Source organism: Clarias gariepinus, chromosome 15, assembly GCF_024256425.1.
Source record: "Clarias gariepinus isolate MV-2021 ecotype Netherlands chromosome 15, CGAR_prim_01v2, whole genome shotgun sequence".
NCBI lineage: Eukaryota > Metazoa > Chordata > Actinopteri > Siluriformes > Clariidae > Clarias > Clarias gariepinus.
This window is the reverse complement of record NC_071114.1, coordinates 7,656,522-7,680,944: the sequence shown is the minus strand read 5'-3', so window position 1 is coordinate 7,680,944 and position 24,423 is coordinate 7,656,522. Positions and strand designations below refer to the sequence as shown.

Genomic DNA, 24,423 nt, shown 5'->3' with positions numbered 1-24,423 from the left:
AGGAAAAAGATTAGAATTAAGTATGAACTCAATGACCCCTGAACACACATTATTAATACCAGACATAAGAAAAATACCTACGGTAATGTAAGTTCTATTGAAGCATTTTGTTTGATCATAGATCAATTCACATTCAATAGTGTGCATTCAATACATTCAAGTTGTACAGTACCAAGGAGCAAAATTTCAAAATGGTTATAAATTCTTTTTTACATATACTGTTTATTCATAGTAAATAAAATGATTTGGGTGATCTGTTCAAACAGAACAAAACTGCCATAATTATAGTATAAGAGAGCATTTGTGTGTGGTATACGAGGTGGTATCAAAAAGTTTCGAGACTAGTTTTGTAACATACCAACAGATGGCAGCACAAGGCTGCACGCACAATCACGGAGTACCGACCTACATAAGTCGGTGTGCCAAAAGACATCAGCCTGTGTACTGTACATCAGGAAATTTGCCCCTAGTTCTATTCTAACCACATGCATCTCCACATCTGTTTCATCATGGACACCAGGTTAGAACAAAGAGCAAATGTAAAATTCTATGTAAAACTGGGATAATCTGCCACAGAGACGTTTGACATGATTAGGCGATTCTGCAATGAGACGTTCAAGAGCGGGAGAACATCACTAGAAGACGACGAGAGATCAGGAAGACCTTCATCAAGCTCAGCAACCCTCAAAAATGTTGAAACCATTTGGCAACTTGTGCATGATGATTGTCAGAGAACAATCCACAATATTGCTGTGTGTCATACAGAACAGTCCAGGCGATACTCGGGTGTGATGTGAACATGAACCGTGTTTGCTGGAAAGTTCGTCTCCAGGCTGCTGACCCAGGAACAGAAGGAAGATCACGTCAAAGTCTGCCTAGAACTCCGTCAGTGTGTCCTGGATGACGTGTCCTTCATGTCAAGGATCATTACCGGTGACAAAACATGGGTGTATAGGTACGACCCTGAGACAAGGCAACAGTCTACACCGTGGAAGAGCCCATCCAAGGCAGGTCCGTAGCCCGTCCAAGCGCATGCTTATTGTCTTCTTCGACATTTCCAGCATCGTGCATCAAAACCTTGTTCTCAGGGGCCAGAACGTCAATATGGAATTCTACTGCCAGGTTTTAAGGCGTCTAAGGAAGAACATACGGTTAAAGAACAGAGCTTGTAAACAGAGCTAATCTCGAAACTTTTTGATGCAACCTCGTATAGCCATTTCGTTGACTTCATATTTTCTTTAGTTGGATAGTAATGGAATATGATCAGAGGATGTAGACACTTTACAGAAATACAGTTTATGAAAGCAAACATAATCCAAAAAAAAAAAATTGTTCCTGCATCAAATCAAGAAAAAACCCCAAGGTGATTTAAAATGAGCAGAGTTGGGTCAAGAACCTTCCACCAGGCAGTGTTATGATCTGGGGTTACTTTAGCTGATCAGGTCTACAGTAGGCTCAGACCACCATATTGTGCACCGTATTCAGAGATGTTTTTATATATGTCTGTTTTTACACTCTTATGTGATGGCAGAATTCTTCAGCATCATGTGTACTTACATGAGCTCAACCCCACCTGGAAGATGGGCTGCACTGATAAAGTGTGTCTGTAGTTCGATTAAATTCTCTCATGAGCTTTGAGTGGGATGTTTCATCTCTCACCTTTTGTTCCAGAATGCTCTATACTGTTGTCATGGATACAAGGTCCCCAGGGTGACCAGGGGGAGAGCTGGCAAGGTTTAGAACAGGGAATGGAACAAAACTGGATCAGCGATGGAGGAGGATTGGAGCAGAAGCTCTGCCCAACAGGTCTGGACACTGGACAAACAGAAAGACTTACAGGTTATGCAAGTTTAATTTGGGTGCGTCATATTAATACAGTAATAAAACTGCCTTTCCATGAAGGGAGTTTTTTTTTCAGACGAAATAAATTATACTGTATTGTATTGCCAAAAGTACGTGGACATAAATCCCCACCATCACACTCCGCAATCTAGCGGGAAGCCTTGCAATGTGGAAAAGGGAACTAAATCTGGAAACGCAAACCATCATCATCTATACCTCTTTATTCTGTATGCAGGATTGCAGGGGGCCTGGAGCTTATCCCAGGAGAGATTGGCACGGAACGAGGTGCCAATCCATTACAGGGCCTACACATCTGATCAAAATCACACACTATGGGCGATTTGAGAATCCCAATTAGATAAATCTGCACGTCTTTGGATTATGGGAGGAAACCCAAGCATGTGGAGAACATGCAGGCACACAGACCCAAGGCGGGAATTGAACCCGGACCCTGAAGGTACAAGGCGGCAGTGCTACCTACCATGGATGGAGTGCCAATCCATCGCAGGGCTATTTTAAATATTGACTCATAAAAATAAATAAATATGGAAATTTTTTTATTGTGCCATTAAATTTTTTAAAACGTTTATCCTCTACACCATGTGCCACACCAAAAACCTGAACTTTAAGGGGTCAGTTTAATTTATCTATATCAGTCCACTCATACATAAAGGTTCCTTAGAGCAATGAAATTCTTTGATTAATGAGACATCTTTGATTAATGGCCCATGTTTGTTTTTGCCACAGAGAACATTTTTTTCCCCTCAACATAAAGGTTACAGTTATTTGAGAAGATAAAAACTGCTTTAGATCTTCTCACAATCCAGAAGTCTGAGAACTTCACTCGAAATCCTAACACCACAAGATAAAGTAAGTAAGTAAGTAAATAAATAAATAAATAAATAAATGAATACAAATCCAATTTAAGTAACCACACATGACCCAGCAGTGCGACTCATCCGAAGAGAAATCCCATCCGCACCCATGGCGATGCTACAGTAGCACCCTTCTGATATATTACTATATTAAATTATATAACTCCCATATAAAGCCAGCTGTTTGAATAGGATCGCTGAATAGCATGGTGTTAAAGAGCCATTTCACAAAACATTAAGGAAATAGCCACGCAATCATAACATTCACAAAAAGACATGGTGCTGCACAGCAATTCAGCATTCCTACTGTACCTCTTAGGATTTATGGAAAGGCTGATGATCTTACTGTGGGATTTTGTTGTGTTGTCAAATATCCTGACACAGTACGCCTTCCGGGTCTGGATCCCACCTCCGCATAGAATGCTGCTGTTATCGTGACGATGGTCCTGCTGACTGATGAGAGGTCTCACCTGACACGAACCCCAGGTCGTCACCCTCCAGTCATACCTGTGATTGTGCATACTGAATGTAAACCACATCATTTTTCCCTATTGTGATTTAATAACTGTTATGGAAGTACTTTCCAATCTTGGTGCTGAAAGTATCTCAGCAAAAGGTCACCATTTCAGAAGGGCCAAATTATTAAACTGCATTAAGAATCGAAAACAATTAAGGAAAAAATAATTGAAATAAGAACTGTCTAAGATATTATTAAAACCTGTACGGACTTATTCAACTTTGTGAAAGAAATGTGAGAAAATCATGAATGGAGATAACTTAAATGTTTTGTGAAGTTGCATGATAAAAAAATTAACAGCAGAAATCACAACTGACTTAATTAGCAAAAGTAATTGCATTTCTATATGATGTGATGACGTGTATGTGTTGAGAAATCACAGGACTGAGATGAAACAGTTGTGTGTCCATAAGAAAACCACTTGTTATATACGCAGCAATGTTATGTAGCAATAAAATTAAGTCAGCTGATGACCTGAATGTACTGAAAGACCTCTATGGAGTTTTTTTTGCTGATGGCATAGGTGTATTCCTGGACTCAAATTGTGAAAGAGTGGTTTCGGGAGGACAAGGAATTATTTTTACAAATGGATTTGCTCCCACAACTTGTCAAAGCTAAAGGCAATCAATGAAATCTTGCAGTGTGCACTGTTTTTTTCTCTTTTCTTTCTGTGACACTGCTGACGAGCGAGACTTCCAGTGGTATACCCCAGCTACGTTTACATGGACAATATTTCAGTCTTATTGAAATCATTTCAATTTCAGATTCCTGCTTATCTGTTTAAATGGATGCTGATCTGATAAGATCATCAGAATAAAATGTTTGACATGAGAAAAATGGTTCTGCATGCTATGAAGAGTTTTATTTGCTGGAAATATAATAGAAGAAGAAGAAGATTTTTTTCCTGCAACTTTGAGGTTAGGTTAGACTTTACATCTTTCTCCAAAAATATCCCGCTTTCTGTGTAATACAGTAGAACCTTGGATTGCGAGTAACTTAGTCTGCAAGAGGTTTGCTTGCATTTAAAATTTATTTTAAATAAAGAATTTTATTTAAAATTCTTATTTAGTTAAAATAAATTTTAACTTGATAAATGAGCAAGGTCTTGACATTACATTTATATTTAGTGTCTTACGATCCGCCACGCCTACTTCGATCAAAGGATGCAGGCTGCTTGTCAGTACCGCGTATAATAAAACCTACAGCAGGGGGCAAAGCTTTTTCTTACAAAGCCCCAAAGTTATGGAATAGCCTTCCAAATAGTGTTCGAGTGTTTAAGTCTAGGCTAAAAACCTATTTTTAGCCTATCAAGCATTTTTGTAAATAGATTTGCCTTATGTAAAGGAGCAGATCTGGGGGACTCATGGACGTAGAGTATTATGGTGAACTGGTATGTTTAGATGCTGTCCTCCCCACTCTCACTGATCACTCAGGTTTGTTGACGGTGAGGTGATTGTTTGCTTTACTTCTCAGGGAGCTCTCAAGTTTGTGTTTTCTTCTGGCTCTTTCTCTTAGTTATGCTGTTATAGTTAGTCCTGCCGGAGTCTCTGCTTGCACTTCACACTAAATATACATTCACATTATACATTATGTGACTGTGACCATAACTGTTATCTCTCCTCTTCTGCTCTCCCCTCTCCTGTTCTCTCTCCCCCTCTCTCTCCTTCCCTCTCTCTGTCGAGCTTCACATGTCGTTCCTGAGCTGCCAGTGATCCAGACTCCCTCTGCCCTCCGGACCTGTCTGACCCATCCTGGTGCCCCGCTTCTGGTTGGAGATCTCGTCACATGGATGCCCCGTGTGTCTCTTTGGGATAAGTCTGGTGTCTGGGGACAGTTTCACTCTACCATGAAGATGGTTCTGGCTTCGACTGATGTTGACAGCTGTTTCTCTGAGGACTTGACTTGGCTGCAGTCGCTCGATAGTTCAGGACTGGAATTTCCTACAAGTCAATCTGAGCCTCAAATAACTACTTGGCCTCCATATTAACATCAATTAAACATTACCTGTTATGCTGAACTGCCTGCCACGTAACACACATTATGAATGCAGATCAAATCCTGCTTTCTGTTTCACCCAAATGAGGATGGGTTCCCTGTGGAGTCCGGTTTTTCTCAAGGTTTCTTTCTATTGCCTTCTCAGGGAGTTTTTCCTTGCCATTGTCGCCCTCAGCTTACTCATCAAGGAAAATCTGACCATTTTAATTCATACACATTCACATTTTTATACAATTTAAATAATTTTTTTGATTGTTTAAAGCTGCTTTGCGACAATGACAATTGGTAAAATCGCCATAAAAATAAAATAAAATTGAATTGAATTACAAGTAGTACACATGCACTTTGTCAGCTGTCACATGATCACAACTGAGCCGGTGTTTTTTCTCTTTTTTGCACTGCGGGATTGTGGGTAATGGTCTCCCATGCTCGGTTGCAGTGTGTGTGTGTAACTCGCATAGTCAACAGCCTATACATCATATAGTCAAGTGTAGATTTTTTTCTTTTATTTTTACTAAAGACTCTAAGATAAAATAGATAAAAAAAACTAAATTAAACTAAAGTGTAGATTTTATTTTTATCCGAGTTTCCATTATTTCTTATGGGAGAAATTCGATTTGCTTGAATATATACAAGTGCTTTGATATAGAAGGACACTTCTAGAATGAATTATGCTCGCAATCCAAGGTTTAACTTTAATTGGTTCTAAGATTTCAGTCTCATGTATGATTGGTTAGATGCTTTGCTACATATGAATTATTTATATACATTATACTGTATAGTATTTACCTGTTTTATACCACCTGATTCAAAATTTATTCAGATTAAGTGTCGTCAGGCCGGCCTTTTCCGATTGAGCTGTTTACATAACGTATTTTTATTACAATTGGGCTATTTTTTTAATTATTATAATTACTGCAAAATGAGGGTCCTTGTAAATGCATCTAATGATATGTGAAGTGTACAGGAAACACACAACATGTTCAACTTCTGAACAAAATCATTATCTTACTAAAAAACATTTCAGATAGTTTACCTGGGACAAAGTGGAAGCAAGTCTTCTAGTGTGTTACAAGTCTCTACTTCTTCTAGGGGAGGACATTCTTCTCCTCCAGCAATAGGCACTGTCCTCACGCTGCGTTTCCTGCTCCTAAAGGCTGGTGATTGGTCTGTTGTCCTACAGGTTTTAGAGCACTGACTCCATGCTGACCAACCAGTAACATCACAATCTCTGGGCATCACGCAAGAGCGGAAGTTTACAGGGGTGCCGGAATGATCGCACAGACTGGAAATGGAAAAAAGAAATGAACAAACAAAAAAACTGTATGCCATATATACATTTCTGCACAGTGAAATATATATTTTTTCTATATCCCAGGTCAGAGCCTGTCAAGGGCCAGTCAGGGGCAGATTGGTGGAGCTGGGACTTGAACCACCAACCTAGAGTCAACTCCTAAAGTTTGCTTTACGAAAAGAAATAACTCCCTCTGCATGATGGGATGGTGAAACCTAAAAAGGAAAATGCCATCAAGAGTTTAACTATGCTAATCTTATAACTTTAGAACATGACGTATTATGTGATATTTAACCTTGTGAGACAGTGACTCTGCTGTTCTGTATGCTGCATTTTTTCATCGCTGCTTCTCTTTATTAGCACCTGAAAATCATGTTAGTCAATGTCTTCAAGAAGAAAAAAAGTTTGGCAAAAGAATTATACCTAACAGTTATCATATGACGATTGTACAAGAATGTACAGTATACACTGTGATGGTTTTCCCTGTTTTGTGTTTCTTTTTACTTTTTGCGAGGCGTAGGACATTCATATTGAGATTTCAATCCAGACTCCATTTCCCAGCATGCACTTCATGACAGTCACATTGTCTTAAATGTATTCACACAAACCTTGTTCTGTTAGACCTGTGTTTTATTCCAGTCTTCCCCTTGCACCTGTTTAGTTCCTGTTTAATTGTTGTAGTAATGCTTGTCTTTGGTTTCTTGATTTCATGTCCTCATATAAGGACGTTCTAGTCTCTCTTTGGAACCTCGACTAACGATGGCGTTGTAACCAAAAGTACTCAAATAAGGATTTAAGTGGAAGAGGTTTATTCAGATCAACAGTGGTTGATACCAGAAACAGAGCACAAATTAACAAACCACTGAATACTTGACAATATGTTACGATGTCTTCAAACAGAAAGTCACTGTAACAACCTAAGAAGAGTGTTCGAATTCACGGGATTGCCCATTTTTTTTTAAGTGGCCATGGCCTTAATGTTATTTCATTATTAAGCAATACATTGGCAAACATCAGAGCGAACATATTTGGTCTACTGCACATTCATGTATACTGCATGAGCGTAAAATGAAAAGAAAAAATGAAAAGAATGGAAAGACTCTCTAAAGCATTTCATTAAAAAAATTTACTCAGTAATTTAACTAACAAAATCAAAATTTGGAGGCGGCATTGACATTTTTTTTTTAATGAAAATATGATGTAAATGTCTAAGGGTCTTATTCAAGAATTAGAACAAAAAAACCTTGGAATATAATATATACAATAAATGTCTAGTATAGAAATAAGGAGGAAGAGGAAGAAGCCTTGAGATCAAAAAAGGAGAAACAGAAAAAATGAGCTTGGGAGATTTAATACATTCATATCAAAAACAGTATTTAAAAAAACCTCTAAGAATCTGTGTGATCAGAAGCAGGTGTTGAACAGGAAGAAGAAAGCCTTCAGGGATAGAGACTTGCTGAAGAGGGCGCAGAAGGAGCTAAATCTGAGACTGCAGGAAAGCAAAGATGCGTACAGTGGGAAGCGGGAGAATAAGCTACACATGAACAATATGAGGGATTTATTGTTTGGTATAAAACATTTCACTGGGTTTAAGGTGGTGGGATTTACTGTAAGAAGACCTGGGCAGAGCCAGTGACTAATAATATCTGTTCATATCTCGACCCTTTAACTCGCCACCATGGACTTCAACACAGCTCCACCACTACCAATGATGGATGCTGTGGAGCTGTGGAGATACCCTTGTGGAGGTACCCTCTATTTACCTTAACACCTTGCTGCTAGACTAGACTAAGTGCGTTTGCACATTAGGCTCGATTGATTTATACCGTGCCCAGGAACGATTGCTCTCCCCCTCCCAAATCCTCGTTTGGATTGTGTGTGTTCGCATTGTGTTCGCTCTCCATTCCCGAAAACGCTTGCATATTTACGCTCTCTAGTATGCACCAAGAGAGAAGAGATTGAGGAAGTTACCCTTCGTCCTATGGAGGATGAATCTGGTGTATGAGATTTTGAAGAAGACAGACGTGTTGTGTCTATACAATAATCTACTTTTATACTCAGGTATGGTATATTGGTCCCATATTTCATTTTATTCACGTCTATTTCCTTCTCAAGACCATCTTTTCCAGTGGACTCGGGTACGGTTCCTGAGCTCGGAACGATTGTGTTATCATTAAACAAAATTATCCAGACTTTTAAGTCAAGTGTTCTTGAAAATAATCCGGGGGCCCTAATGGAAAAATGACCTGTGCCATCTGTGTGGGACTTTACAGCACCTGTGTAACCTTAGGAGAAGGTTTTCATGCTATGGAAAACATCCTGCCTTGTTCCAGTGCTAATTAAATCATCCCCTTCCACCCTCAATGACTACAGACTAATTGCCTTTGCATTCTATATAATGAAGGTTCTGGAGAGACTGGTGGTGTGGATGATAATGAGTTCTGTCATCCATAGAAGTTCTCAGGTGACTCTCCAGGTGAGGGGTTTTTAGTGGTGGACAGCAGGCGAAGGTAGTACAGAGTCCTGGTGGACATTTTTGTTGATTGGTGTGAAAACAAACAACAGGTTCTGAATGTGGCCAAGCTCAAGGAGATAGATGTGAACTTCAGGAGGACCAAGACAAGACCAAACACCATTGAGGAGATGGTGGTGATGATATACAGTTACCTCAGAGTTCACCTTAACTATAGACTGGAGTGAAAAAAAAAAAAAAAAACACAGACACTTTCTACAGGACAAAGCAGACTCTAGCTCTTAAGGAATACTCAGGTCTTTTAAAGTTTGCAACAAAATGTTTGTTGTTGCCAGTCTGTTGTTGCCAGTGCAATATTCTTTGCTGCTATCAGCTGAAGCAGCAGCATCACAGCCAGTGACACCAGGAGACTGAACAAATTAATCAGGAAAGCTAGTTCGGAGGCTAGTTCGGCCTCCCCTAGAGCCTTCGAAGTTGGTTTATGGAGAGAAGATTGCTGCACAAACTAATGAACATCACAGAAACAACCTCACATCCCCTCTACGACCCATTGGTCAAACAGCAGAGAACTTTCAGTATGAGAATACGTCAGCTCTGCTGTGACAAAGAGTGCTACAGGAAGTCTTATCTGCAGGTTCCAGGTGCACTTTACAGCACCTTTGCTCTGTGTCAGGAGAGGGATTTCTTTCTCTTCTGTTCTGTTGTTAATAGCCAAACTGTTGAACCTGTTAAAAACCCATGAATGCACCATATTGCACAGGATCTTAGGTTATACCAATGAATGTACAGTTATCACTTCGTTTATTAGTGGTGCTTTCGAAGCAAAGCACTACTATTGCACTACCATTGTTATCTCACAGGCTATAATATAATGTCTATAATGTAATGTCTATAATGTCCATAATAACTATATTATTATGATGCTAGCAACATCATTAGAATGTCGCTAACATGATGCCAGAGTGCTTAGCATGTTGCTGGTATGAGGTTTAGCTGATTAGCATGTTGCTAGCATAACGCTCATTATATTAGCAATTGCTAGCAAGATCTTTTTAAGGTTGCTAGCATGATGCTAGAGTGCTTATTATGTGGGTAGCATGGCGTTAAGCTGATTAGCATGTTGCTAGCATGATGCTAGCTATATTAGCATGTTGTTAGCAACATCATGAAAATGTTGCTTACATGAAGCTAGAGTGCCTAGCATATTGCTAGCATGGAGGTTAGCTGATTAGCATGTTGCTAGCATTGTGTTTTTGGTGCTACTTAATGTATAACCCACTTGTACATACAGTACGATCATTATACATAGGATCACTCACTCACTTATTGTCTATACCGCTTTATCCTGTATTCAAAGACTTAGGGAATGAGATGGGGTACATCCTGGACAGGGTGCCAATCCATTGCAGAGCACACGCATACTCATTCACACACTATGGGCAATTTGGGAACGCCAATTAGCCTAATCTGCAGGTCTTTGGGAGAAAACCAGAGTACCCGGTGGAAAGCAATCAAGCACGGGGAGAACATGCAAACTCGATGCACACAGAGACAGGAATCAATCCTGGACGGAAATCGAACCCGGACCCTGGTGGTGCAAGTGCTAACCAAAGGCAACAGTGCTAACCACCTTACCCCCGCCTACATAGGATCAGTGTATTCTTATTAATATGCAACATATTGCATCATTAGGCTTCCTTAATGTACAGTTCATGATGGCACTGATTGATCTTTAGGTATTCTCTTTTGTAATTTATTTTTTGAACTTTTTTCGTAGTTATTTAAAATTTCACCTTAGCCCTGTAATATTTTATCCACCTTGTTTGTTTGTGTCTTGTTTGTATAATTCATGAACTGGCTGCTGTAACATTACACTTTCCTTTTGGGATTAATAAACTTTCTCTCTCTCTCTTTCTCTCTCTCTCTCTCTCTCTCTGTCTTTTTTCCCACCCACCATCCAGCTCTCCCCATCACATAAACGCTATTAACCAAGGAGGCTGATGCTAACACATTCTTCCTCCAAGAACCATCTAACCAGCCTTGTCAAACTGCCTCTTACACTGAGTCACAGCGCGGCATAACACACCATACTGTAGTTCCAAAGGACTACAGTATCTTATGTCTTAGGAGCATAAATCCATAAATGAGCTCTCATATGCTCAAGATTTGCTAGCGCCAGCATAATGCCTCTGGTTCATGTATTATTAGTTCCTTCCTGCATTTTACACCTCTGTATTGCAAAATACTAATCATAAGTTTATTTTTTTTCTGTATTTATCATATTATGTGAGAAGCAATATCTTAGTCGAAAATTGGTTAAAATGAATGTTGGGCGAGAATGGAAAAAAACTCAATAAACATACAAATGTGCACGAACACACATTTCATATTAGACCTGTGGGAAGACTGAGAACTGTAAACAGACAGAAATATTCCTGCAGTCGGATGACATTTTCCAAAACAAGCACAAAGAGTGGTGAGTGTTAGCTCTGAGTACCAAAAAAAAACTGGATTACTCACATATTCAGGGGGGAGCTGTGCTTGTAATGACCCAGCATGCAATAAATTGAAACTACCTTTTCACACTTATATAAGACTGGAAGCTAAAACACGGATGCAAGAATTTTATATTGCAGTAAAATCAGTTTGGCTTGTTAAGAGACAAATATAGAACTTACTGTAAGAGAAGATGCACTGATTTTTCCATCGATCGGTTATTCTGAACTCACCTTAGCATGGCGTTCTTGCCGTCACTTCTCATACAACGGACTTGCCGGGTTTGGTAGCCGACGTGAATATCCCATGATGCCCTGAGGCTCCTGTGGTGATCATGGTGATGATGTTGAATAAGGATATTCCCAGCGTTCTGCTTGACTGTGTGTGATGATTTTACCACAACGTGTCCGCTCAGACTGTTAGTAAAGTCCACCGTGGTCCTTCCACTAGGCATCGCACCTTTACGTCTGCAAGGACTCCAAGTTCCCGCCCACAAGCTGTAGCTGTGCTTCTGTTGGTCGGAAGGACACTGGGCAGTGCTGTGGCTGCAGGGTCGGACCTGCGTTAGGCTCGGACACGCAGCTCCACCGTAAAGAGGCGGGGCCAACACATGGCGTGTACGGTGCTGTAGGGCGGGAGCACAGGTACGGCTGCAAGGTGACCAAGGAGAGAAGGCTGAAACGACGCAGTTGAGCGGGCATGGCAACAGACACGCTCTCTCCAGCTCGGGTGTAGGAGAAAATGCTTCGCACATGTGTGAGCTCACGGTAGTGCTGTTTAAATGAAGGACACACACCGCAGTTCGCCTCTGCAGGCCACGTTGTGCCGTCACACACTGTTCAGCAGGCAGGAGAGGAGTTGGAGAACACGGACCCCATGCAGATGTTTGCCATCCGAACAGCTGGCGCTGCCACTCACAGACCTTCACACATGTGCGCTGGAGCGCTGGACGCTTCCAGGGGTGACAGTTGGAGTGGTGTGTGCTCCAGCCTTCGGAGTGAACGCACCACACAGAGCGAACCTGCAGGCCTGCAGATCCACACTCTGGAGCTATGCACTCACCCCACATGCCTTTAATGGGAGAGAAAAAGAGAGAGAGAGAGAGAGAGGGAGAGAAGCAGATCGATTCTTTTTCATTCAGGAAAAAGAAATAAAACGTACAATTTAGCGGCACCTTTACACCTACTCATTCATGCAATTATCTTATCAGATGGTCATGAGACATGAGCTTGGTGCATCAGCAAGGCATTTCTGCCAAAAGTACAGGCACTCAGGTGAAAGTTTTTTTTGCACCGTTCTGTGTAAACTCTAGAGACCATTGTGTGTGAAAATCCCAGGAGATCCGCAGTTTCAGAAATATTTAAGCCAGCCCATCTGGCACCAGAAACTAAAGTCTCAGAGATCACATTATTTCCTCATTCTGGTATTTTAATGTGAAAACTCTTGATCTGTATCTTCATGAATTTATGCATTGTGTTGATGTAACATATTCGACTTATTGGGTGATTGTATTACGAAGCAGGTGTTAACATATTCCTTTTAAAGTAGCTGATCAGAGGATATCACACTGTATATGAAAACATGAGAACCATGATACTATAGGGTAAGTAAAAAAAACTAAACAAAATGTATTATTGTAAAATATTACATCACTAAGACTCTATACAGACTATAACAGATTAGAGTTCCTGTAATAAGAGAGGAAGGGTGGGGTATATAGAGGGCACAGGGGTTATACTGTACAGAAACTCAATGCTTTCCAGAGACTAAGAAAGTATGACATCATCATCCGTTAGACCACATCGCCTGCGATTCATATCACGCCCAATTCCCTAACCACAGCCACATTAAGGAGGTCATATCAGAGTGCAAAAACTGATTCAATAAGAAACGGAGGCATATGGACGCGATGTTGCTATTGTCAGACTTAAACAGGTGTCACAGCTAGGCTTTGTTCTCTTCTATATCGTCGAAAAATATATTTTTTATTACACTTTAATATATATATGCAAAAATATTTTCATCCACAAAAACTTGTAAACTGACAAATAAAAGCAATAAGTAACCGGCCACTTAGACTTAACATGCTAATTACTATCTTAAAAACAACCTCCAAAGCATTTAACTTTCTGCTCATTCTGCATGCTAATTAGTCCTAATGAGCCTGTTGTGTGTCTAATATTATTTGAATTGCACTTGGTTATAATTATACCCCAATTAGTCGTCGTAATAACACAGGGACCAGCGATAAAGCATAAGTTGGCTCTCTGAAAGTAGCTTGACTATTCACTTTGGGTTCGGACATCGTTTTGCAAACATCTAGGACGGTTCCCAAACTGCGGTTGGGCGGCGTTCGTAATCTCAGTGCTGAGATTTTGTCTGATTAATGCTTCTACTCTGGAGTAAAATACATATGACTCGTAATGGTTGTAAATATAGTGGTGGACACCTGAAGCCTGCAGGAAGCTGTAAAGCTTAGTAATAGAAAAAGAAGTCTGATGAAAGACAAAATTTGTCTTTCAATGTGACATTAGCCACAAGGCATTACTTGGTATTTTTACCCGGACTAAACCTCAGTTCTAACCCTGCAATACTTTATTTTTTAAGGATTAATGTACAAAATTCTCCATGTGAGTCCCTGGACACTCCTATATAGTCACCTTCCTTATAATAGTACTCCTGCATGTGGGCTTAGATTTTTCTACCATTGACCTTTTTACTATGTCTTATAGGACCTGGAATTTGTTAGGCACACTTTACATCGCCTATTAGTGGAAGAGACACCCAGAGGACCAACGAGCAAATGTTGTTTTATTGAAAAAGTACAGATGGGCTACAGTCATTAACTTTATCCATAAAGCATATTTATTTGCAAGGTTTAGCTGATAAAATCTAATCAGCCAAGAAAAGAAAAGAAAAATGGCATAAATGCACCAGAGGCTGGGTCGTTGTACAGACCAAGCATCATAATGTTAAGGAAACATGTGTAATGAATGATGGTGCCATTATTTTTGGGAAACATGCTGAGAAACTGCTGATCTCCTGGCAGTTTGACGTACAACAGTCTCTAGAGTAATGTGTAAAAAACATACATGGTGAGCGGTACGAGAGTCAGCAGAAACGCTTTCTTAACAAAATGAAACATAAAAATGGACTTGTGCAAGCTGTCAAGAAGGCACCTGCAACCTCGAAGTTTAATAACCGTACACGGTGTGTAGAAGAGCATATCGGAAAGCACACCATATTGAAACCTGCACCTTTTGTCAGTTAATAATAGGAAACAGAAGCCAAAATGTATGTTGACTCTCCGAAACTGAATAGTTCAAGATAGGACTATTTGTGAAATCCCAATTTCTGCTGCAAGTTACAAATGGTACAATGTTAAAAAAAAAAAAAAAAAAAAGTTGAGAGAATTTATAAGGTAATGTGATGGCAAGGCGAAGGCAATAGATTTATGAGTTTTCTCAACCTAAGCTCGGCCAACTTTATTAATTACTAGCTGAAGTACGCATTGTACTTCATCGTGGCTAAACATTAGGAAATTGTAAAAAATGTATCTAGTTCACGTAGTTTGAATCTACTGTCATTTCATCTTATGCAATCTTTGCAATTAATAAAAAGAGAGAATGATAGAAAAAAGTTTATGTTTATGCCTTGTTTAAGCAGGTTGTACTTCTTCCATCGTCAACCAAATACTGTACACTCTCTGTTTGGTAACTGGAGAGCGAATCACAGATGAGAACTCAAAAAAGGAAGTTAGATAAAAATTAAGTTTTGTCTTAAAAACACTCCAGCTCGTTAAAATTCACTTATACCACTTCAGCGCTGTTATACAGTATATTAAAATTCAAATACCACTTACAGCACTGCTATTGCAGCGGTAAAAATATTAAATATTCTGTTTAGCTTTTCTAATTAATACTGTATATATTGCTAAAGGTGTTTGCTTACATTGAGCAAGTACATAGTTTATTAGAAGCTTTTTAAACAGTGGATTATTAAATCCGGCTCATAACTGTTGATAACAGCGTTTTGACTCAACTCATAGTGCAGGTTAAACTTTAGGCAGATATGTAAGCACTGCAAAAGTTTTAATAAATTCTGTTCAGCCATCCATTTAAGATGCACCCACGGTTTGACGTAGCAACAGTACGTTGTCAAAACTTGCAGTTTATGGGACGTACTGTAACTGCTCGTAATTCAAGTTGAAGTAGAACTTCTACAATGGTCCAGGTTTAACTTCAGGCAAATGCCTAAGCACTTCCAAAGTTTCATTAAATTCTGTTTAGCCAGTTTTGCGTGATGCTGTGACAAAATCTGGTTGGACGGACATACAGACAGACAGATATTCTGAGACTGGTTTTGAGGGAACTACAACAAACTTTACCTGTTGGTTTTATGTGGGGTGTTCAAGTCAAACCGGGATATGTGATGAATGAAAGCATACATTTTTTTACTCCTTATTGCTGTATACTGAGCAATCGAAAGTCCCGGTTTGACGTGAACGCCCCTCGTACCTGCATGAGTTACTCAGTCTTTACATATTCGTATGTGTATGTGTCAACAAGCCTTCAGGCAAAAACTTCCTCATTCTTATTCCTAGCAAGACAACTATTTAATCTTTTACTTTCTGATTTCATTCAATTACTTTTAAGCCACACGAGCGTACATTATTATGCATGTTACAAGTGGGCAATTGAGTCAAATTAGTAATCACCTAAGGCCAATTGCAGTGTGCTTGAAATAAATGTGGAAAACACAGTTTCAAAATGCCAGTCACATGTGAAATGGTCTTTGCTGCTGTAGAAGTGGAGGAATGAATGAATAGTAATTACAGTGTAATATAAAAAAATAAAATAGTTACCATGAAAAGCGATCAGACTCTTTTTAAAAAGATAAGTGTCCAACGTTTGGAAATCAGGCACGCTAACAAATTCCATGCTCCCTCTGTCAATTAGACCATTGTCATGGTAGCAGCAAGTAGACAGATGGAGCGAGAGAATGGGGAAAAAATGATCATCCTTTCGCCAACGTGCATATTAGAGGAAAAGCAGTGACGGCTTTAGGTGGGTGAAGGATAATGATAATTATGTGCAATAACAGCAAAACCTATCCGACAGGGGCCCTATAAAGCGTAGTATACAATCCGTTCAGAAACCTGGTTTGTAAGCGCTGGGTGTAAATACTGGAGGTTAATTATTTAAGGATAGCGGACTCTTTGAATGTGTTCGAAAAGGAGAGAGATTTTTTTTTCAAGTAGTTTGTTTCAATTGATTTATGAATTTTGTCAGACAAAGTTATGGAGTGAGATGCTTATTGGTGTGATAATGCCTATGATGAAACATTTAGTTATGGTGAGTAATCTGATTGGACGACGAGTGGTCATAATAGAGCATGGGATGTTTAACTACGGGTATAGGTATCATCCTGCAATCCAGGTGTTCTAACAATCGTTAGCATTCAGGTTAGACCTAGACCAAGTGCACTTAGTAGTGTATGGTACAAGGGTTTGTACACCCTATATACAATATAGTGTACAATCTTTTCTTTTTACATTACATGTGATTCAACCCCAGAACCTGGAAGTGCAATGAATGGAAATATATTGAAAAAAAATCTGGTAAGGACTGGCATGTTTTTTTCTTCTCATAATTACCGTACTAATAACTACCTTCTAACCCCTGTTCATTAAATTACCTGTCAGTGACCATCTCAATGCTAGTCCCGCCAGTCGTGTTGACGGACCAGAATAACTGACCAAACACATACAGCAATCTGTTGTATAAACACAATATCACACCCCTTGTGCTGTGTTGTGAATATCAGAACAACCGATATCTGCTGTCCTCAGAATGCGCCCTTGTGCCTATGACCGCACAGCCATGCTGATATTTAGCACAACAGCACTGCCTTATGACTCTACTCTTACAACTCTTATATGACTTAGAAATAGTGTTAAACTACACTGAAAAAACAAACAAAACAAAAAAAACCTATTAACATGTTTTAATTAAGTGCAGAATTTCCACTCTAGTAAAATTTCCACACTTTTGTTCCACTTTGCAAGTCCAACAAAAATAAATAATGATAAATAATGTTAAAAGATTAAAGTACATTTAAAAATGTAATGCAGTTTATTAAAATGGACACAATATCAATATGTGAAAGCTACACAAGGCCAAAATCTTTGGGTATATCATTATTAAATATGTTTTTTAATAAGTGGTGTTTAAAATCGATCATTGTATTTTAAAAACTCAACAGGTATGACCAGTGCATTGGTGCTTTAGTGGTAGATTTCTCGTCTGCCACACTAGAGGCCCGGGCTTGGTTTCCGGACAATGCGCCAAACCCAGTCACTAGGGGTTGCACAAATTTAATACAGTAATGTGCTTAAATACATAAGTACATCATAGCGCCAGTCCCAAGCCCAGATAAAAATGGGAGGGTTGCATCGAGAAGTGCATCCAGTGGAAAAACCTGTACCAAATCAAATATACATAGAAAGGAATTTTAATTGTGGTGACCCCTTATGGGAACAACCAAAATAAAAACAAAAGACAACATACTGTACCATATTCTCAATTTTTCTTTCTGTTCAAGCTAATTTGAAAATGGGATTTATGCCACCCTGACCCTGAAAAACATGACCTCCAACTGGTACGCACTAAATATGGACTGTAAGGTAACAAGCCCAGCTATTACTTGTCAAAAATAAACCCTTAATTAATCAATTTCGCTATATGGGAACCGAACCCGGACCCTGGAGATGCAAGGCTTTAAGGCATCATGTCGCCGTCTGTTGATCATTATAGTTATTATTTATGATCCAAAAAGTAAAGATGAAAATGAATCATTACGACAGAATGTGCAGCATATGCCCATGTGTAACTATAAAAAGTCTGTGACTTTAATGCATAAACTGAGTGTCATCCATTGTGGTGTAATGTTACGGTATAACATACAGTATGTAATCATTCTATACTCATAGACGTCCACTAACACCAGATGTCATGCTAATATCAAATGAAAATGGCTAACTACACTGCATCAGGGTCAAATGTAGTGGGCACTACAGGCTGGCAATGAGATGCAAAATAATAAAAGTATAAAAGATTTTATTTTCCGTGTAGTGTTATTCAGTCCACTTGTTTAAAGAATTAATCTTAATTGCTAATATCACTGGTATTGTTTAAATCAGTGCCTTATTCATTAAAGCGGAGTGCATATTTATAATCAACCAACATGTTCCGTTGCTTTCACTCGTCTCTGCATGAACAATATTTAAGTTTGTAAAATCAAGTTTTTTTTTTTTTTTTGCATAATTACTTTAAAAGCATGATGCATTACTTTATGATGCATTTAACAAGCAGGCAAAAGAATCAAATTAGTGAGAGCTAAAGGCCGATCGCTGTAGGCGAGAAAAGTGGTGGTAAGAAAGACGATTTCCAGATGACGATCGAGCGAAGTAGCACCGAAAGAATTATGCAATGCAGAACATTAACTAGAGTACAATGTGGAACATCTTTACGGTTATGGTTATGATGATGGCGTGCAGATGGAATTCGTGTTTAAGTGTCCTCGTTTTAGTACAGTGGATAAATAATGTGTCTTAAAAGGGCATGGGATTTCAGTCCAGCTTTGTCAATCAGGCTGTTGTCATAGCGATGGAAAGCAGACAGATGGGGAGAGAGGGGAAGAAATAGAAAAAGGAGCGTTCACTCTTTACTGTTAGTGTCACTGCGGGTTAAAGCCGGCCGTTTTGATGGGGTTACTGTGCAGACAGCGGAGGCACGCCTGAGACCGATTGAATGAATCCGTCGGGTCATTAGATGTCGAATAGAGTGGAAGGAAGCAAAAACAACAAGAAACAAGGTCTGACTAGTGTAATCTTCAAATCATTCAGTTACGCTTCATGTTATATCCCATCATGGTGAAATATCTGCTCTTATATTACAGAACTAATTACGTAACTTGTATTCTCTGCATGCTTGAAGGTTTTAAACAATCACTGATCTGACTTATGATCGCTAACAACGGGTTTTCGATCAGATTTTGCACTGCTTTTTCTAATTACAGTAGATAAGTAATAAAATAACATCAGCTTAAGTCTTAATGTTACATGACGACTGACTATTTCATGGAGCTTACTTTGTGCAAAGGGGCATTGGAACAAGTTTGCGCCTCGTAATCCAACTGCAGAAGTAATCACGACGTGTGTCTGCCATGATCTCACACACTTTTGGAGAAATTGTTGCTCTTTTATCTGCGTGATAAAGCATCAGGTAATCAGGCAGGTAATTAGGTCAAGGAGGATTCATGGATATAGAGTATTATAGTGAACTGGTATGTTTGTCTGGTATGTATAGTGAACAGGTTTGTTGACGATGGAGTGACTGCTTGCTTTACATCCCAGGGAGCCATCGTATTTGTCTTTCCCACTGTCCCTGCTTGCACTTTGCACTAAATATACAGTCACCACACCTAACTGTGCTCTCTGTGCTCTCTGTTCTCTCTCCCCCACTGGACAGCGATCCAGACCTCCTCTGCCCTCTGGACCTGTCTCAATCATCCCAGTTCCCCTCTTCTGGTTTGAGATCTCGTCGCATGGAGGCCCTGTGTGGTCTGCTTGGGATGCGTGTGGTCACTTGACATTAAAGATGGTCTTAGACTCGGTTGATAAACAGCAGGCAGCTGTTCTTTGATGACTGCAGGCGCTCAATAGTTCAGGACTAACATTCCCACCACCAGTTTTGTACTGTACCTGAGCCTCCAATAACAGACTGGACTCCATATAAACTCAAACTCTTCACCGTTATTCTGAACTTTCAGCCCCCTAACACACAGTATCATTTTAAATCAATTCCTGCTATCTGATATCACCCAAACAAGGATGGGTTCCCTGTTGAGTCTGGTTTCTTTAAAGGTTATTTCCTATTGCTATTGTAGAAAGATTTTCCTTGCCCAGTTGTCCTCGGCTTGCTAATCAGGAACTATCTGATAATTATGATTTATACATGTTTCTTTACAATTTAAAAATCATTACCGAAAGATTTCTCATTCCGTAAAGCTGCTTTGTGACAATAACCATTGTTAAAAGCGCTACACAAATACAACTGAATGGAATAAAATTTCTATGCGCTGAAAAATCAATTTGTATGTTTTTTCATTTATATATATATTCTAAATTGTTCCAATCTTAAAAAGCTAAACAGCCTGGTGTGGGAAGTTTGACTTTAGTGGGAATTTTATGAAATAGGGTCATCAACTTTTATTGAATTGTTTTTATTAAATCGATTTTTTTTCCATCTTCTCTCATGTTTCTTTTTCATCTTCAGAACATTTCACATGGCACTAATGCAACTTACTTATTTTGCAGAATGGGTTCAGTTTGTCTTGCTGTGCTGCACTTTACTCACCATGGCTCCCATTCTGCTTCTAAATATCACCTCTCCATCCAAGAAACCCTCTTCTGATGCATGGCAATTTAGGGCACTGCATGCACTTTCTCAATCGAAATGAGCCACTAAAAACTTTTTCTTTGACAATAGAACTATAAAACCCGAGTTACTTAGAACTATTCTTTTCTTACTTATACAGGGTTCTAATGGATAGTATAAACTATTTTTTGGTATAGTCAGCTAAAATGCTTTCTGAAAGAATAATAATATAAAAAAAAATCTGTGATTTGTTTTCACCAGTCATTTTTATTAGGAATACCACACTACTTCTTTTAGGCCAGCTTTGCCTCTACAAACTATCTCAATTCCTCATGACATGGAATCCACAAGGTATCGCTGTGAGTTTATGGTCAACATGGACAAAATATTCCATAATAGACTTGACACACTTATGCTTTGCACCTCCTATTCTAAAACGTCCCAAAGTCACTCTGTTGCATTAACATGCTGGAAGTAGCCATTATAAGATTGCAAAATTGTGGCCTTAACGGGTTTCACAAGTAGTTGCATCTGGTCAACAACTACAATATTGAAATAGGCTATGGCATTTAAACAACACTTAATTGGTACCCAGCATGCACCTGGTATGTAATGTTGGCACAAACTGAATAAGAACTAAAAACACACTTTGTATCACTCGCTCTGGTTGATGACATCTTGGCAGGGGCTGATGCCACCAAAACCCTGCTTACTCCAAACCGTAATGGGCAAATGAGCAGAATGAGTGAAGTCTGGCTCTTGTTTAAAGCATGTCTCAGTTACCACACAGTATCTAGCTTAGCTAAAATGCTATGGTGGATGACGTTAATTAATATGTAAATGTTACTTTGAACTTTGATTGAACTTCATCATCCATTCTCTATATGTGGTCCCATGTCAGCTCCTACATTTCTTGTGATACACTGATTTCAGTTAGCTGGTTAGCTAAAGTGATGCATAGCAGACCGCTGGCGGTTGAAATCATCCATGCAGTTAATTATGCATATTTTCTGGCTTAATATAATTTTAACCTAAAATTTGTACCAACTGTACAGTTGTCATGAATGGGAAATCTAACTTTAAAAAAGGTTGCACCTTGACTTTTAGCACAAGACAGATTCTGTCCAAGGATGGACCCAATTCTGTTGACACCAAATATTGACCCTCCCATCTGCATGGGTCAATCAGGAACATAAACAAGCATGTACCCACTGTAGCATCATATCCCCAGGTTATTGGTGTGGCTCTCAATGTGGTCTTCTGCTGTTGTAGCGAATTTGCTGTATAGTTTGACCATTTTATGTAAAATGATCCGTGAAAAAAGTCCAAAACAGCAGATTCAGAAATATTTTAAACTTCCCTGGCACTACCAACAAACCACTGAGATCATATGGTGCCCCATTTTGATGTTTCATAGAACCATTAACTGAAATTTGCTTACTGAGACGTGTTATATAGATAATTAGATAAGTGATGATTAGATAAGTGGTAGTTTTGTGACTTAATTGCAAAAAATAGTATCTTTATAGTTTATTCTGTCACTACTCTCATTACTTTAGTGATATTAACACTGAGGCAAGGCAGCATGGTAGAGTAGTGGTTAGCATTATAGTCACACTTTCAGGGTCAAAGGTTCAATTCCTGCCTCGGGACTTCCTGGGTTTTGCAAGTTTGCAAGTTCCTCCTGTGCTTGGTGAGTTTCCTCCGGGTACTCTGGCTTCCTTCCACAGTCCAAGACATGCAGATTAGGAAAATTACCCGTAACCTGAGTCACATTTTAGCACTATTTATAACTTATCTTCTATTAGCGCACTTTAGACCTAATGTTCTTAGTGTTTTGTTGTTGTGTTTGCAAGAAAATGTAATCTTATCTGAATTTGCAGTTTTGTTTGGTCCCTTTGTTCATGCAAAGTAAAATAGTGCATCTCCTTTGTCTGGCGCATGATAGAGTTAGTTGTCACAAATTTACCTCATCTATTCTTAACCTATGCTAAAAAGTCTGACAACCAACCCTATGTTCCCAATTCATTTTCGCTTACACTCATCTACAATATGTATATATTTAGTTTCCATGTCTGAAATCTGGGAATCAACTTGATGTGTACTGAAAGCACCATGACAACTTGATGATATACATAAAGTCACAAAAGTTTTCATACATAAAGTAACACTTAAAAAAAAAATCACTGAGTTTTTATTCTAAGTAGTAAGTTCAATTACATGTGTTAACACAATTTAATTAGTGGGTAAGTGTTTAGAAAGAAGAGGAATCATCTCACTCGCTCATCATCTATACCACTTTATCCTTTACGGGGTGAGGTGCCAATCCATCGCAGGGCACACAAACACGCTCATTCACATGATATGGGCAATTTGGGAATGCCAGTTAGTCTAATCTGCATGTCTTTGGACTGTGGGAGGAAACCAGAATACTGTATCCAGAGGAATCGAACCTGGACCCTGGAGATGCAAGGCAACAGTACTAACCAGTAAGCCACTGTGACGCTAGAAGAGCAATCATGTACAAGATATTTTGTGAATATGTGAACAATTTGACTGCAAAATGAGACATGTCCATTTAGTCAGTTTTGAGGAAAATTGATTTTACAAATGTAAACACAATTAGAAAACTTGTACATGTTTTCTTTGAATCACAAGGGTGTTGAAAAGCACAAATGCCAAAATGTTATATATTGTGGTCACAATTGTGACTGGTGGGATTAAATGGGTTTTTAAAATTGTTTTAAATATATCACTGTGAATTTTGTGTTTGTGCAAAACGCTACAACTTTATCTGCTACAATTTTGTTTCCATTTGTGTTTGTGGCTATATAAATATGCAATTTGGTATTAATAATATGTTGAAAAATTATATAATATAAACAAAAAGAAGATTGAGCAGAATTTATATATATATATATATATATATATATATATATATATATATATATATATATATATATAATTATATCATTCATTAGGCACACAATATATATATATATATATATATATATATATATATATATATATATATATATATATATATATATATTATGTGCCTGATGAAAATACTTTACCAAAATAGGTGAAATCGTAGTTAACTCATTTTGCTGGGAAACAAAACATAAAATAGTGTTTTAAAGCCTTTTGGGGGAACATTTGGGGGAACAACTAAATTATTTCTTACATCAAAACATAAGTTACGTCATGAGTCCACTTGCAGAATGTGTGTAATGTGTGAGGACTTTGGTTGCACCTTTTTTCCCCCTTTTTTTCTTTTTAAATGTTAAAGTATTTTTAAATAATTGTCAGGGTTTTTATAATTTTTTTTTATATCAGCAATGGCCTTACAAGTACATATCCAAGGACAACGCAGTATTAAACTGAATAACAAAAATAATAAAAAAAACTATAAATTCATAAATGTCCTGAAAATGGTTGAATAATTGAAAACTCAAATTCAAACAAAAATATAAAAGTAAAACTATTAT

The 24,423-nt window shown here is 38.6% G+C and overlaps 1 protein-coding gene across 1 annotated transcript in view; it reads right to left on the bottom strand.

Moving 5' to 3' along the window:
* The window catches only part of thsd7bb (thrombospondin, type I, domain containing 7Bb), a 96,223-nt gene that overhangs the window by 31,105 nt on the left and 40,695 nt on the right, over nt 1–24,423 (bottom strand). The window contains exons 3-6 of the mRNA XM_053513904.1: nt 11,726–12,563; nt 6,266–6,514; nt 3,064–3,224; nt 1,660–1,815 (exon numbers count right to left, since the gene is read on the bottom strand). Of these exons, the coding sequence (XP_053369879.1) occupies nt 1,660–1,815; nt 3,064–3,224; nt 6,266–6,514; nt 11,726–12,563 (1,404 nt within the window). The remainder of the gene's footprint in view (nt 1–1,659; nt 1,816–3,063; nt 3,225–6,265; nt 6,515–11,725; nt 12,564–24,423) is intronic.